Source organism: Cucumis sativus, chromosome 3 (genome assembly GCF_000004075.3).
Source record: "Cucumis sativus cultivar 9930 chromosome 3, Cucumber_9930_V3, whole genome shotgun sequence".
NCBI lineage: Eukaryota > Viridiplantae > Streptophyta > Magnoliopsida > Cucurbitales > Cucurbitaceae > Cucumis > Cucumis sativus.
This window is the reverse complement of record NC_026657.2, coordinates 38111062-38128846: the sequence shown is the minus strand read 5'-3', so window position 1 is coordinate 38128846 and position 17785 is coordinate 38111062. Positions and strand designations below refer to the sequence as shown.

At 33.5% G+C, this 17785-nt stretch overlaps 2 protein-coding genes across 2 annotated transcripts in view; both read left to right on the top strand.

Annotated features, from left to right (window-relative positions):
• The first annotated feature begins 3514 nt into the window (after positions 1 to 3514).
• Positions 3515 to 6616, top strand: LOC101203299 (nucleolin). The gene is made up of 3 exons (XM_004136285.3): positions 3515 to 4324; positions 4973 to 5246; positions 5829 to 6616. Exons 1-3 carry the CDS (start codon positions 4004 to 4006, stop codon positions 6203 to 6205), a joined length of 972 nt encoding a protein of 323 aa, XP_004136333.1. The 5' UTR covers positions 3515 to 4003; the 3' UTR covers positions 6206 to 6616.
• A 3140-nt stretch (positions 6617 to 9756) lies between these two features.
• Positions 9757 to 17785, top strand: part of LOC101203544 (protein TIC236, chloroplastic) — a 32007-nt gene continuing 23978 nt past the window's right edge. Inside the window, exons 1-6 of the mRNA XM_011654198.2 lie at positions 9757 to 9918; positions 10209 to 12245; positions 12766 to 12964; positions 13073 to 13132; positions 13519 to 13623; positions 15203 to 15343. Of these exons, the coding sequence (XP_011652500.1) occupies positions 10369 to 12245; positions 12766 to 12964; positions 13073 to 13132; positions 13519 to 13623; positions 15203 to 15343 (2382 nt within the window). The 5' untranslated portion in view covers positions 9757 to 9918; positions 10209 to 10368. The remainder of the gene's footprint in view (positions 9919 to 10208; positions 12246 to 12765; positions 12965 to 13072; positions 13133 to 13518; positions 13624 to 15202; positions 15344 to 17785) is intronic.

The following is a 17785-nucleotide window of genomic DNA, read 5'->3' as shown; positions in this document are numbered from 1 at the left end:
GTAAAATAAAAAACCAAGTGGTTATTAAACTCAAGATTAATAGAAGCGTGCATGATTATTCAACCGATCTTAAAAACTTGCTTTTGTTTTTCAACTTTTAATTATAAAACATGAAATCACATTAAATCAATTGTGAAAACAAATACGGCCATCGAGAATCAAACGATTATCAAGTGAGACTCAAATATTTGGTTTTTTTTCTTTGGACACTACAATATAAATTCAATTAAAACGATGATCCGATTTGTCGTAAACTATCTAAAACGGATTTCATTACCACAATCTATATACTATCTAAAAAAAGATATGTGAGTATAAACTTTGTTTTTTCATTTTTGCCCCTTTCAGTTGATGGTCATAAGGTTATATAGCGTGGTTTTCACGTTAAAAGTATTAAATAAATAAAGATAACTACATCGTCAATGTTCAATTTAACAACTAGGAGTTTCAAATAGAAGTTATTATCACCGATCAATACACTACTTGTACTTTAATGAAGTAAATGTGTAGAGAAGCACGAATGTAGTTTCTACCAATGTGGTTTTTTAACTAAAGCAATAGCAACAAGTTTCGGGTCTCGTTTGAAAATTAAAGCAAAGACAATAAATGGTGTAAAAGTAGAGTGCACATGCATGAAAGTAAATGTGCAATAAAATAAAATGGGTTTAATTTATAAATTAGGATCCACCAAATTATTTGATTTATCATATAGGATTCTATAAATGTTTTTTTTATGACAATGACAAACGCACTAATACATTAATCAATTACGCTTAATTAAATTGAACGTTTGATTCATTGGGTTTGATAGAATTAAACATGCATTAACTACAAACAATTTAGCCAATACAATTAATAACTCCACTTATTAATTGATTAAGTTGTTGAATTTAGTTATTCTATCCCACCAACCAATTAATTAAAAGCACACGCGTGCTTCAAATACGAAGGTTGGTAAAAACATTCATTGACCAATTGTAAAACCCAAGCATAAAGGTTAAAAAATACATTAAGAACCAAAATCCATTTAATAAGAAATCAAATAATTATACCACGCACTTCACAATCTAAACATTGGATTTTTCATACTTATAAGCTAGAGAACGAACCTTAGAACGATAATATCGTCAAATCTTGTTATCATTTGAGTTGATTGCACAAAGAAAGCGAACAAAACTCTAAATTCTATCATGGTCGATGGACTATAGGATGAAAAAAAAACGAAGAAAACTAGTAGTAATTCACAACAAAACGATCACCCCGGTTGAAAATTACGCCATAAATAAAAAGAGTGTTTTATATATAAAAGAAATATTTCAATGGGTAAAAAAATATAGTAAATTTTAATTAAAATTAAGGTGTTTGAATGTGATTATAATAGATCGTGTGTTGTGTAATATGATGTGTTTAAGAGTACAGATTATTATTGTTTGAAATATAACGTGTAAACTAAATGTAGGTTATTTTAGATCATATGTAATTTTTATCGTATTACTATTATTTAACCTACAAATAATTAACTTTTATTTTCTAAGTAGATCATCTTTGTTTATTTTTTTACATTACTATTATTATAAAAAATAATCAAAATTTACCGTACATTTCTCTAGTTAATCAATTTAATTACGTAATATTTTGATTTTACTAAGTTTTAAAATACAATTCATTTTCGTCACTTTTAACTTATTTAAAAAACATCTTAATTTTTTTCTTTTGATCATGATATATTAATTTAAAATTAAAGTAAATGGATATTGTAATATTGAATTCAATTATGGTAAGGTTTATATATAAAAAATAACTTTAAGACCGATAAAAAAATAAAATTATTATTAAATTAAATTAGCCATTTTTACAAAAGGACCTAAATAAATATATTTAATGTAATGAGCTGCGAAGTTTACTTGATAAATATCTAGCATTATATATACCAGCACTGTTTTCTAAAATAAATAAAACATTAATTAAATAAAATTGGGAAAAAATATAATTTTAAAAGATTAATGTAAAATGTTTTTTTTTTTTATTTAAACAAAGACACAAATATGTTTTACCATTTTTTTAAACGTTTTTTTTTTTTAAATTAAAAGCTTGTTGATTTGTTATAGTGTAGTTGAAAGTTCTCTTATTGAAAATTTACCTGCAAGAAGGTTGGTTGTTTGAGACGGCCAAATTTGGTTGAAGAAGGTTGATCAAAGTAACATCTAACCCTTTAAACAAAGACATGTAGGTTATTTGTAATACTATTTCGGTTAAAACTAAACTTTACCATTTCTAATTTACGCATCACCCTTGAATTACAAAATATTGAAACTATTTATAAAATATAAAGTTAAAGAAGTTTGATGAATTTTGTTGGCGTATATATATAATATTTTTCAAATTCAACTTGTGTACTTGATAGTATGGATATCCGAAAGTAACGTTAGATCGTTCTATCTCCACGTACTTCTATTTATAGATTCGTCAAATATACACTACAATCATAAATACAAATATTTGGCATAAAAAATGTGAAATTAAACTACAAAACATCTAAATATTACGATATAGTTAAAAAATAAAAAGTGTATTAAGTCGTCTACGATATTAAATGTTTGTTATCCTCTTCTTCCTGTATGGCAGGAAGGAAGCCCCTATTTTTTAAAAAAGATATTGTTCTCTATTTTTCCAAAAACTCTAGTGGTTATTTGATTCAATTTTTTTTTTATTTAGTCTCTACAATTAAATAATATAAAATATTTTGCTGATTAATACATTAAAAAAATTAACAGATAATATTTGTTTTATGCACTAACGTTCCATTAGTGTTATTATTTAAAATAGAATAGTTAAAATTATTGTTAAAAAATTGCTAAAATTTAGTATTACTAAACCTTATAATTAGTTTTTTTTAACTAAAATAATTATACTATCGAATTTTTCTAAAAATTATTTTTAAAACATATTTTGAATTAAGGTAAGAAACGGAACTGATCAATTATCATTAACAACCGAAAATTATTTTTCTAATAACAAATTATAAGATAGATTGATATTTGTAATTATAATTATTTAAATTAAACTCATATAATTATATGAACAGGGTTGATTATATGAGAGTAGAAATTTAAATAACTTTTATAAGTTTGAGGTTCAATTTTCTAAGTTGGTGACAGAAATGTTATTTTAAAAACTTCGAGGACGTAGTTGCAATATCACCGATGTTTGGGATAATTTTTGTAATTTGATTTTTATTTGGTTAAAAAAAAGAAAAAGAAGGAATTATGATATTTAAGAATTCCGCAACCAAATAGTGAAAAATAATGGATTGCATGCGAAAGGCATAAAAACGGCGGCGTATTCATGATGAATTCTTTCTTTCGTAGTGACAGATCGACAGCACGGGCACCGCCTTTGGTAATTTCAAGATATAAGAAAATAATAAATCAGAATTTGCCCTAACTGCAAATTCAACAAAATACAGGCCCTTTTTTCGAAAATTCACCCCTATAAAGTCTCCTCTTTCTTCTTCCTTTCTCCATTACGTTATCGTCTCTTCCGTTTAACCCTACACACTATCCATTTCCCCCCTCTTCGTTTCACGTATAATCTCACCGATTATTCTTACGTTTCTATCATAGAACTCATCAAATCCTCAGAATTTTCTTCTTGTTTAGTAGTTTCGTTTGTTAATCTTTCATCTTCAATCTGTGCAGTACCCGAAACCCTAATTTTCTGTTGCCTTACCTTCGAATCTGCCGCAAATCCTTGATCTATTAATCGAGAAATTTGCATCAGCTTCTTTTTTTGTTTTTATTGTTGAAAATTTTGTTGGCGATTTATTGATTTATATTTTTCTTTTACCCTTCGTCGGACTTTGGGCGTTGTCTGATTTCTGTTCGCTGACCGGAGATTTGGTTTCGCCAATAAAATTCTTGTGCTACGAGGAATTTTGGAAAATCCGACCTTCGATTTTACGATTTCATTGTTTTTGGTTGATCTGTTTTTTCTTAATCTGAAAATGGTCGGTGGTGGAAGCAGGAGGGACGAGGGTTCTTTGGTTATCAACAACACTAATGTTTTTGCAGCCCTTGAGACTCTTAGGAAGAAGAAGAAGTCTGACAAGGAACGCAAGAATAAAGGGTCATCTAAGTCACAGTCGTCCCAGCCTAAGGAACCTGAACCTCAAGTTTTTTGGGCACCAGCTCCATTAACTTCAAAATCATGGGCTGATGTCGATGATGAAGATGATGACGATTACTATGCCACCACTGCTCCGCCCCAAGCTGTGTGGGGCTCCTCGGAGCCTCAGGAGAGCAAGGAAAGGCCGAGCAATGTAGAGGTGTGGACAAGTACTTTTATCTCGCGAATTATGTTGATTAATTTCTGACACTTGTATTTGAGTTTTGTTAGCTTATTCATGCCCATGTTAACATTTCGTTTGATGGCTGGACGAGGAAGAAGACTGCATTCAGATTTTCTTAAAAATAAATAATTGGTCACGAGAATGACCCGTAGGAGTATATTTATGCACCATTTTGCTATCCATCATTTAGATACTACGTCTGGTGAATTGCCGCATCGCAAGTCTCATATCATATGGAGGAAACGATGTGAAGTGGAAGGAACTAGCTTAATTTCCATCACTTAATTATCCATTGCAGTGCTTGTGATGTTTCTGTTCATGCTAAAATTGGTTGAGTGGGTAGACTGGCTGTGATGCACATTGCCTTGTATAATAGTTTAGGTCGATCGTGCTATTACGAAGATTAACGACTTGACAATTGACAGCTGTGTTTTATTTTGCTTGTCACTTTTTAATGGCTATACTCATTTCCGTTGATTTCTGAAAGTTTTATTCGTAATAGTTTTCATCAACAGATGATGCATAAGACAGGCATTGCAACACCCCTAAATTCTATCCTATTGAATAAAATATGTGAGAAATATTCTTGTAGGTTCGCCTCATAAATATTTTCTATGGTTGCAGGAGAGTGAGAGTGACGATGACATTCTCGATGAAGCTGATTATGAGCTTGAGGATGAGCACGATCATGAGCATGATCATGAGCATGAACCAGAAGTTCCTGTGCATCCTGAGCCATCTGTGAAGAAGGTTCCTGAAGCTTCTGTGGCACCAAAGGAGGCTGAAAGGCAACTTTCCAAGAAGGAAAGGAAGAAGAAGGAACTTGCTGAACTTGATGCACTTCTGGCTGATTTTGGAGTAAGCCAGAAAGACGGCAACAGTCAAGACGAATCTCGTGGTAATACACTTTTTATGCTTCTAATCTTTTACTGTCATTTTTGCTTCCCCTTATTTGTCTTTCCATGTTTATCATTCTAAAGGTTGGGCTCTAGCTCTGCTCCACCGCGCATGTTCTCGTGAAAGTTTTGTTTCACATGGCAACGAGAATGTTGTCTTCGTTCATACATCTTATTAATTGGTAATTGTGAGCACAGACGTGTATGTGAAGCCCTACAACTATAAATGTCTTGACCTAATTTTTGCACTGCTGAATTTGTATATTTTGCAATGATGGATTCATATTTGGAGCGGGAATACCCTTTCCTACATAGTCATCGCCATAGATGGCTGCGATATTGTCCTGCTTTGATCTTCTCCAGTTTTGTCTTTATTAAGGGCTTTTTATAGTCTTTCCCTTTTTGTCTTTTCCTAATTTTGAAACATCTTCATTCTTCTCTTTAGTTATTCATACATTGCAACGTTTATGGATCAGTACGGGCAAATATATGTTAATTGATTATGGGTTATTGACTAAGAGAGGAAGGTGCAGACCATATCTTTACTAAGAAGCCTTTTTTTTTTTTTAATCTGGCATTTCTAGATGTGCAAGAAAAGAGAGATGGAGAATCCAATGGAGATGGGGAGAAGAAGGAAAATGCCCCTTCAGAGTCTAAAAGTGCCAAGAAGAAGAAGAAGAAGGAAAAGAAGGAGGTCAAAGATCAGGATCAGAAAAACAATTCCGATGTTAACGCTGGGCCAGATGAACTTACTGGAAATGGCGATGTGGAGGAAGATACATCAGCAGTTGATGTGAAGGAGCGACTTAAGAAGGTGACATCTATCAAGAAGAAGAAATCTAGCAAAGAGATGGACTCAGCTGCCAAAGCTGCCGCCGTTGAGGCTGCAGCAAGGAGCGCAAGACTTGCAGCTGCAAAAAAGAAAGATAAGAACCATTACAACCAACAGCCTGTGCGGTAAAAAGTGTCCTTGTTTTTTCTTCTTTCCGTCTATAACTGGACATATGTTTCTCATTGTTTGTATAACAATGCAGAATAATCTCTCTGGGCTCTCAAATCTGGTTTTGTGGACAGTGACATTAGTTGTATTAAAATGGATTCGGGGAATTTTCACCTTTTTCTTTTCTGGATCCCTTGTGTTTGATCATTTGTCTCCTAACTTTTGTTTTTCCATTTATCTTCTCCTTCAAATGTCTAGGGTTCGGCTTCTAGCTTTAGTTACAAATCTGTCTTTTGATCTTTTGTCTATTTCCTCCTTAAGAGTTCACAGTTACCTACAACCTACAGGACAGATCCATAACTCCAGTTTCTTCCAGTGAACACAGGTCGGGTTTATGTGGGCATCAAATAATGATAATAGAGCTGAAAAGTATTTTATTCTACTGTTTTGAGTTGGTATGGCACTTGAGAATTGATTGTTCGATTTTTTTTTTAATATTTTTTAATATGCTGTGTGATCTTATTCTCTTGGATACTGTTTTTTTGTCTAGAATTATCCAGTTGAAGTAATTGGATAGGATAGTGATGGGGATATTATAATTATTATTTGAAGCTTGAGATGATTGGATTCTGTCTAGTTGTTGATTACTTAACGTCACACAAGTGAGGAAAATAGAAATTATGATGCATTCATTAAAGTCAACTACTTTATTATATGATGGCTGATGAAGGCAATTCTGGAAGGCAGCTATAGTTAAATATTTTTTTTAGAAAAGTGTAGCTATGGGTTTTTTTTTCCAGTCATGGCCTTGCATACCTTGTGTATAAAAAATATGTATTTCTTCTTACTTCAATCTTTTTTATGATATGAATTTGCATTTAAAAGTGCAAAATTAAAATAAAAAGATTGTTTTGTATGATAAACATGGTGTGCTTTGAAGTGATTTTAGTGACTCTAAAATCATTCATGTTTCCCCTCGGCAAGAAATGGTTATGAACTGACAAGGTCAATGCACCACACCCCCTTCTCCTTCCAGACAAAGAGTGAAAGCCCCCACGGAGCGATCCAAAATCAACTCAATACTCTTTGGTATAAACTCGAGCTTAATCTTATTTGAGTCTAAAATCATTTACTATTTGATATAGGAAATAGATGAAAGTACTGGTCTTTGTGATAGGAAATAAGCATTGATAATTGAATAGAGTTGCACCAAAATTATTGAATATATAAATAACCATTTCGTTTCATGATTCACACCATTTCATGTATGCTGTGTTCCATGGACATTCCCCTAAATTAGAAAAAAAACGATGTATTCATATTTAAATTATGCTTATCTTGACAATAATTACATTTACTTTGTTTATTTCGACAACAATTATGGGAATTTTATAATCGTATTTGTCTTTAGCTGGTTGTACCAATGCAAACATTCTTACTTAAATTCGTATTAATGCATATTATGCCATTTAATATATTTGAAATGCTAATCTAAATATTGCTCAATTATTTAAAATAAGTTCCCTTCAACAATTTTAGTCTTTGTTTCTTTTCAAGTCATTGGACTGAAATGAAAATAAGCACACGATTATATACTCATTCATTTACATTATGCTCATACAGGAGCATATGTGGTGGAATATATGAAACTTGGTACTGAGTAAAAAACTCTTCGTTAGTATTCCACACGTGGCCTCACCTATATTTACTTTTGTTGGAATTGTTATTGGCCTTCTAAGTTCACCCAATACCTTGCTTGAATTGCAAGGTAAGTACAATTAAAATTTGAGAATCTAACATTGTAGTTGTTGGTTTAGTCCAGTTCCAACGTGGTCAAAATTTATTGTAGGTTATTCACATGAAATACTTCGATTTATTGTTGGTGGAGGATTTTCGTAGTTTCACAAGCTAAGGTTTGGGCAAAATGTTATAATTTAGTATTTATAATCGTTGGAGTTTGTAATGGTTCGAGAAAATAATATAAAGGTTTCTATGAAATTGATAATACCTTCAAACTATAGAGAAAAACGTTGTTATCTAACTTAAACTTTGCCATCAGATTTTTTTCTTGTGTCAATTTGGATCTTGTAACTATTTATTTGTGTTTATCATAGGTGGAGTTGAACTACGTTGTATTTTTGTTGATTTAATGCGATGTAGTTCAATTTCGATCTCTATAGTTTGAGCGTGGTTAGTGCATGGACTAAACATGTGAACTAAACACATGAATTTGGGTCGTATTGTTTTTTTTGCTCAATTGAATTTAGTGTAGCTAAATAATATTTAATTTGATCAAATCATCCTAATGAAAATATGTGACATCAAAAGCACAATTGATTATAATTTGGGATACCAACCAAAATTAATTTAGTAAATGATGTGGCAATTTGTGATTGGTCTCAAATTTCATATTCAACAATACTTATAAAATAAGAAAATCTTCTATATATTTGTAAATATTTTAGTTTATTTTACTATATTAGAAGATGTTTATTAGTTATTATTAAAAAATGAATAGATAGAAAAAATATTTATAAAATATAGTGAATTAAATTTGGGTTTTATTTATTTATTTTAAATATAACAAACCATATATTTACATTATACAAAACAATTTCGATAATGACAAAAATATCACATGTATACGACAAAAAATACTATAGTCAACATGCGGTTTATCAATCACACACTTGTGCAAGTAATATTCTTCTAAACAATCACGTACCACAATCTAAATGAACGATATACGATCATTTATGTTATGATACACGATTGTGTAGTAAAATACAACGACGAGAAAAAATGTTTCAAATTTAAACGATCATGTTAACCATGCTAAATGATTTTATTGATCATGGCAAACGATTATGTTGATCTTGAAAAATGATCGTGTTGATTGTGATAAGCAGTTGTGTAGTCCAATGTAAACGATCGTTGAAAACTTCAATCTAATGATCGTGTAGTCCAATGTAAATGATCGTGTTGACTACGATAAGTGATTTTTTAGACTATGTTAACACAATCGTGTAGTTTGTTTAAAAGAATGAAAAAATACTTTAAATTTAAACGAATTTAAAAATAATATTTAAATGATTTGTATATTACCAAAAAATGAAAAATAACATTGAAATAACTTTCAAAAATTTTGTCCAAAATGATAAAAAAACAAATTAAAATTGAAACAAAATAATAAATCATTTAAAAATATAAAAATAGAAAAATGGAAATTTGGGAGAGTAGAGAGAAAAAAATCTTAAAGGAAATAATAAAAAAAAGAAAAAAAAAGTGATGAATTGTTAGCAATATTTAGGACAAATTTTAAAATTATAAAAATATTTAAACGAATTCATTTTGTGTTTCTTATAAATGTGTAAATATTTTTTAATTTTATTTAATTAAATTAATCCTTATTAGTATATCACACTCTTCACCCACTTTACATTCAAAAACAAAAATTCGTCCCTTAAAAACTTAATTATTTTCGGCGTGAAATAAAATCGGCTCAAAAGGGGAAATCGGGAAAGAAAAAACGAAAAAACGAAAAAAACGAAACTTTATCGACTAAACGCTTGAAGTTTCTTATATATACACCCACCCGCGCTCTCAAAAATTGGATTCGCGGCTCACAGTGACGTAACATTTCTCTCTACAAGCAAAGACAAAATCGTTGCCGAATGAGCTCATACCTCTCCAATAATTTCCAATTCTTCCGTTTTCGATTCAAATTGCTACAGGTTCTTTCTTCATCCCAATTTCCATGCTGATTGATTTTGTTTCTAAGCCATGCAGTTAGGCAGATACGTTCAACTGGGAAGTGTTGGCGTCTCATGCTGATTGATTTTTCTTTACTTTTTGTTTCTTTTGGAATGGGTGTTGGAAAGTGTGGTGTTGCGAGTGATTGAGAGGTTGTTATCTGTCTGCTAATGTGGGGTGTGGGATTTCGAGCTTCCAGGATTATCTGATTCTCATATTGGGTGTAATGGTTTTTGTTGCTAATTTATGATTTGGGATTTTTGTTTGTTAGATGAAACGTAACTAGCTTGGTTGATGTTGAAATTGGTAGCTGATCGATTCTGTTATATGCCTGAGTTCTTGCTGAGAGTTTGAATTGTCAGGGGACTAAGACCTGCTTCTTGGTCCCCCACAGATGAATCGTTTTTGGTTTAAGCGAGACTAAGAGGATAATGAATGTGAAACTTGATTCTTCTTTCTTTGGGACTCAACTTCATAGCTCATTGCATTGTATAAAGAATGGAAAATTTGTATATTTGGGTCAAGGTCGATTGTCGAAACGGGACTCTAAGAAGTATGTATGTGCAGAACACAACGATTGGAATGCCCGAGTAGATAGGTTTTCTCGTTTTTTTGGGCAGCATTTGAGGTCATTGAGCATAAAGCTTAAGCCAAGACATGAGTCTTTGATGAAATGTGCCAATGAGCCTTTTGTTCAAACAAAATCTCTATCAAGTTTACTACGTCCTGTGTGGAATGAGGGGTTGTTTTTGATTAGATGTTCTGCATTTGTTGCTGTTGTATCTGGTATATGCTTACTGGTTTGGTATGGGCAGACAAAAGCCAAGGGCTTTGTTGAAGCCAAGCTTCTTCCTTCTGTTTGCAAAGCAGTCAGTGACTGCATTCAGCGTGATCTTGATTTTGGAAAGGTTAGAAGTATTTCACCCTTGAGCATCACACTAGAGTCGTGTTCCGTTAGTCCCGATGGTGAAGAATTTTCTTGCGGTGAAGTTCCCACCATGAAACTTCGTGTTTTACCTTTCACCAGTTTGAGGAGAGGGAGGGTAATAATTGATGTGGTATTGTCTCATCCAAGTGTGGTAGTTGTGCAGAAGAGGGATTATACGTGGTTGGGGCTGCCCTTTCCATCTGAAGGGACCTTGCAGAGGCATTCATCTTCAGAAGAAGGCATTGACAATCGTACAAAAATTAGGAGAATTGCCAGGGAAAATGCAGCTGCTCTCTGGTCCAAAGATAGGGATGATGCGGCTAGGGAAGCAGCTGAGATGGGTTTTGTTGTTTTTGACAGGAGCTCAGGTTTGTATGATACTAGTGATTATAAGGAGGTTGTAGGTCCTACAGTAGATATTGGAAACTCTAAAACATTTTTTTTCAAGGATGAGAATGTTCATTCGAGGGAACATCACTGCATGGATACTGATGTGGATTATAAAACAAGGCATGCAAAGTCAGAGAAGTATTTTGATGTAAAAAGCCCTGATACAAGGCTTAAATTTTCGTCCAGAGCAATGAAAACGCCTATAAAAGGACAATCAAAGAGGAATGCAAGTGGAGACGATGTGTATGTAAATAGTTTTGCGGCAAAAAGGAGAATTCTTAGGCGTAGTACATTGGCAGCTCAGGATTATTTCAAGGGTGCATCTGAGGGGAAGTTTGGCGAGCCTTCACAATTACACAAGAGTTTCAATAATGTGAACCTTGACTCCTACTTGATCAAAAGGGGGAATGAAACTAATGCTGACTCCTCCATCACGGATACAGATGTCCAGTATGGGAAACAAAGTTTAGATGCCAGATTGAATTCTCTTAGAGAAAAAAGGGATATCGATATTCCGAACCATATAGATGATCAGACTTCTACAGTTACGGGCTTGGGAAATAAAGACAGAAGGTCCTTTTCAGTTACTCCCAGCATTGATGAGTCCAATGTGAGAAAGGAAGATGTTGTAGGATCTGATCATATTCCTGATGGAATTTCTGATCAAATGCTTAACACATCTCAAACACCAACTTCAACAGGTCATGAACATCAGCATGGAACATCTTGGCCAATTTCTTTCTGGGGACTAAGCTCAGAATCAGCTTTATCTTATTTTCCTAAAGATGTGGGCAAGAAGCTGTTGTACCATATTAGCTTGTACATTCAGAATCTCAAATTTGGCATTGTTCAACACGCTAGAGGTATCATAGATGGTGGAGATGTTATGAAGAATAAAGGAGCCAATACAATGCTTCCAGTAACTATTGATTCTGTTCATTTCAAAGGCGGGACACTAATGTTACTTGCATATGGTGACCGAGAACCAAGGTAGTGTCTCCTTTTTGTGGCTACTGTCTTCTCAAAAGTAGTTTATCTAAAACGGTGTTTTGTTTTTTTCTTTTTCTTTCTTAAATTACAAAATCTTTACTGTGCGAGACAGAACAAAGAAGCAATATTTTCTATGCACACATATATTTTGAGTTAAACTTTGAAGCTGGCCATCACATGAGTTGAGTTATTATTTGGGAATTGTATATTGTATCAAGAGGTTATAGATGAATTGAGGCACCACTAATGTCTGCCTTAGGAATTCTAATATACGGTTTTATATGCTGAGGAATAGGAAAAAATGCATAATGATGCTGCCTGCTAATAGTTTGATAATGAACTGATTGAAACCACCATCTATACAAACTGATTAGCAGGGAGGGAGTTTTTATAAAAAAATAGTAAAACGCTTTATATGGGAAATCAAAATCAACGTGGTTAAAATGGTGTTTTTGATAACGTAAGTAAATGCAAGCTCAACATGGACAAAGTGTTTACAATTTTTTAAATATGTATCCAGAGAGATGGAGAATGTTAATGGGCACGTGAAATTTCAAAATCATTATGGCAACGTGCATGTTCATTTGAGTGGTAATTGTAAGTCATGGAGATCAGAATTTGTCTCTGGAGATGGTGGCTGGTTATCTGCGGATGTTTTTGTTGACATCTTTGAGCAGGAATGGCATTCAAATCTGAAAATTACCAACATATTTGTTCCGGTATGCTTCATTAGCAACAATTATCTATATTTAACTACTGAGTTGAACTTCCCATCTACTTATATGAAGTGCTTACTCATCATGGGTTTCCCTTTCATTTTTATGCAGCTTTTTGAGAGAATTTTAGATATTCCAATCACGTGGTCCAAAGGAAGAGCCACTGGTGAGGTGCTTCTCTAACCTTTTGTCTTACAGATTGAGCTTTAACACTTTCTAGAAGGATGTTAATATTTTAAAGCTGTGACTAAACGGTATATGTTAACCTACTGATTTTATTTTATTTATTTATCATTTGTAAGCAAGAAATAAATTTTAAATTGAAGTAGTGAAAACAGACTAATGTTAAAGAATGAACGCCCAAAAAGAGAAAAATAGATACAAAGCAAAATAATTTAGAAATAGAAGGTGATTAACCTGTTGAGGATTTACTAGCATGAAAAATTCAAATCAATATTCTAACAAAAGTTGATACTTCAAATTGCATTTATTTATTGTTGACTGCTATCGTTTATTTTATTTTCTTTTGGAAATTTATTTTGTGAATCTGCTATCAGGTTCACTTGTGTATGTCAAGAGGAGATACATTTCCTAATTTTCAAGGGCAACTTGATGTGACCGGTTTGGCCTTTAAGATCTTTGATGCCCCATCAAGCTTTACTGTAAGTCTGACATTCAGTATAATATATTTCCTTTCATTTCACGTACTAGTTCTCTGCTATACCAGCAGAAATTTAAGTCCGTTGCAAGATTACTGCCTTTCGTGGTTTATAGGGAAATATGCTGGTCATGTATAGATCTTGTTCTTTTGATTCAAAATGGATACTTCATGGTAGGAATTCTTAGGTGCTTGGTGAAATTTCAATCCAATATTTTATAAAATTAAAGAATGGGCATCACGTTTTGACGGTAAGTGTGACTGAGGAATTGCTTCAGTGAACAACCCTTAACATCCATCCTAAATATATATTTAAAATTATTCAACCATCTCCAAGGTAAAAAGAACACACGACAATCATTCATATTTTATGAACATTTTGAACACAGTTAGATTGCTCTGTTATCTGGAGGACCGGAGTTTTGAATTTCAATAAGAATCTATTGACAGTCAAATTGCTTTTGGTTACCTTCAAGGAAGGGAACCTTGTCGGTTCTGCAAGTCTCTATGGATGTTGAAGCTGCCTCAGAAACGTGAGGTGCTTCTTTTGTCTCTATTCTTAGGCGTCGTCAATATGAAAAAGAAAAGTTTCCGAAATACAATTCTTCTTTGATGCTCCACCCAAACTGGTGAGCCTAATGTTTTTCTTCTTAGGAGGATGCCAACCATCTTTTTTTTTTCTTGTCGGACTGTAGTTCGTCGTTGGCTAAGGCTGATGGGGGCTTTTGAGATGGCCTGGGTTCATATGTCGTATTAACTTGCAAATTTAAGGTTTTCAAGTCATTTTGGGTTAGAGTTTAAGCGTCCATAAGACAGTTCAATGATTAATGCTTGCCCATTCTTTTTGTGGAATATGTGGTTAGGCTTGCAAAATCTTTTTAAGAATTAAATACCTTTTTTCTTTTTATCAACAATAAGTTCAAATAATATTGACTTACTATTTTATTCGATGCTCCTTTCTTCACTCAGGCGACACCTTGTCGCCTCTTGCCTTAGGGCAATGAGGAGACTTGCGCCTTAGAGTGCACCTTGCACTTTAAAAGCACTGGCTGGTATAGAAAATCATTAAGGAAGGGAGGAATCAAGGGATCAGCGGCGGGAAGAAATAGTTTTTCCATGTCTGTTTGGGATCTTTTAGGCCTTAATACTTTTTTGTTACTCTCATAATTTTTCTAACTAGTTGAAAATCTTTTCTTCATAACTCTGGTTCTGAGGTTAAGGGTTTTGTTCATTTATTTATTATTTCTTTCTGTTCTCAAACCAGTTTTGTATATGAAAAGAACAATAGTCCTAGGTCGGTTTTGTTTACTGAAATTTATTATAATATGATATTATACATATCAAGTGGGTATTTTATTATAGTATTATGTTTTTGAGCATGTTGAAAACCCTTCTTCTTTCCAAGTTTCTTTCTTTATTCACTGTTGAAGCATGAATCGCTGCTTTCAGTGTAGATTTTATTTTAAATAATTTCTTAACATATTACCTAGTGATTGGATTGAACATTCGGCTCATTGTACTTTTACTATCCTCCAATGCTCATTTAGAACTATAGTATCATGGTAATTCAAGCACTTATGCAGGAAATAGTGGCAACTTTATGTTTCCGTGGTCAGAGAATATTTGTACAGAATGCAAGTGGTTGGTTTGGCAGTGCTCCACTAGAGGCATCTGGTGACTTTGGCATTAATCCGGATGAAGGAGAGTTTCATTTGATGTGTCAGGTATGTTCATATTTAGGGGAAACTGTAGACAATTATTTTTCCCCGATCTCATCAAATGTATATTACTCACTGTTTAGTTGTATTTTGCCTTGTCATCTAATGAATAAGGTAAGATTCTTCAAATACAAAGTCCTCATTTCTTCCCTTCTACAAAAAGAGAACATTGAGAGAGAACAAAGTCATTTATGGACATCTAAGTTGCAGTCTTTCTTCTCTTTTGAGTCTTAGGCAATCTGTGCACACCATCACTATAACCTTCTTGGGGGATTTTACTTTGAACATCTTCTCCCAGAGTTTCATTTCACAATATATTTGTGTGTGTGTATAAATATAATACCAATCAGAAAATATTTCCCATTCTTTACCTCAACTGTTTGGGGTGCGTCTATGTAGAGGTCAGAGAAATACCTAATTATCTTTTTAGTTACATTTTTCCTTGTACCTCCAGGAATTTTGATTGGATTCTTTTAACCCAATGATGTTTTTGCTGGACTATGTTCTTGCTGTATTATGGATGGGCTTTTGGTTTGATCTGTAAAGCAAGTTCAAGAGCCCTTGTTTAAGATTCTAAACGAGAGATATATGAGGAGCCTTGAAGACAAGTGCGGTGTGGTGATATTTTGGAGATTTGGGAGCAGATTTGTCTGGCCTCCCTATGGTTTCAATCACACCAGTTTTGCTACTTCATTTTCTGCTTAGACGCCTAGTCGATTGGAATTGAGTAATATATCTGGAAATCCCTATTGATTCTTTATTAACACTGTTTCAAACACAACGAGTACATTCCAAAATAACTGTTACTTGGGCATCTTTCCCCTTGGCCATGACCTCTCTTGGACTTTTTATTCACACAACTCTTCCATTTTCAGACAGAAGATGAAGAAAAAAAGAAAAATTGGTAAAATGAAAAATAAATATGGAAAATTTCTATTAAATCACCAATTCACCCAAAAGCTTAAGATAGTGGTTGAAGGCAAATTTAATTATATATCACCAACACTCTCCCTCACTTGTGGGCTTGAAATATTTGAAAGGCCCAACAAGTGGAAATTGATTTTAATTGGAGAGGAAACGACAATGCAGGTCCTTGAACACAGGACCTCCCTGGACCCACCTGCTCTGATATCATATTAAATCACCAATTCACCCAAAAGCTTAATCTAGTGGTTGAAGACAAATTTAATTATATATCACCAACAATTTCATTACAATCAAATATGAAAATATAGTAATACAATGATTTCTAAATTCAGTTATTGCAGTACAGTTTTTCATCGAAGTCTTTTGTATGATATTGTTGCCCTAGCCATCACATTTTCATTTTCGTTCTCTCTCTTTTATTAATTCAATTTGAACCCAGCGCCGAGTTTGATTGAGGTTGAATTCAATTTGGGTGTAGATTTGTTTGGTCTCCCTATGGTTTCAATCACACCAGTTTTGCTAAAGCCTTGGCTTCCTACAAACTTTTCCCATGGGTTTGAATAGTAAACATTGTTCAAACCCATGGGTTGCCTCTTTTTTCCTAATTTAATTTAGAAAGTTTGTCGGCAAACTTTCGGATACCACCACCGGTGACAGTTGTTGGTTAACTTCCAACCGTCATTTCCGGTGACTTTGCCGGCAAACTTCCGGCCACCAGCTCCGGCGACCACCGCGGACCAACCTCATATTGCCTTTGGTCAACCTTGAAAATATATTTTTTGAAACGGAGATAAGCCACTTAAACTATTATTAATAATGAAAGAGCCTTAAGCTCAAAGTACAAGAGTATTATACTAAAAGCAAGAGAAAAGAGAAAATTCAGTCTATATCTACATCAAAAGCTAAAAAACAAATTCCAAATAGAAGAGACCAAACTAAACAAAACCATATCGGAAGAAATCTAATTACGAAGCATAATGCAAAATCCTCTCAAAAAGAACTAAATTGAAACTAAAAACTTTCAAGAAGATGCAACCGACTTCCTTGAAACTGCCTAACCAAATTAATCCATAATCCAGAGGAAGCCCAAATAAGTCTTCCACTATTCAGCATCGGCGTGAAGGATTTACGTGCCGCCCATATGAAGGGAAATCCAAGAATAATATCTCCGACATGAAACCCATCTCCTCTGTTTGTGAAGAACGCCGCAAAGCCCTATCCGCTCAACCTCTCAACTCTGTTCAATTTTCATTCTGCTCACCCCAGATTTCTCGTTCAGTCTAATTCTGACTTGCTCTAGTTTAGTTCGTTGTGTTCCATTCTGATATGACGAAACGCTCCTGCCCAATTCAGACTCCGTTTTCGTCTTGCTTTGATTCTACTTTGCATCAGTTTTGCTCTTTTGTTTTACCTCGGAGTTCTTGTTTCGTCCTTCCTAGGTTCTGTTATAGATCTCTATACGAGGATCTATGTTTCTATCCCAAAAGTTCTTCATTTCGCTCTTCGTGGGTTTCTGATTCT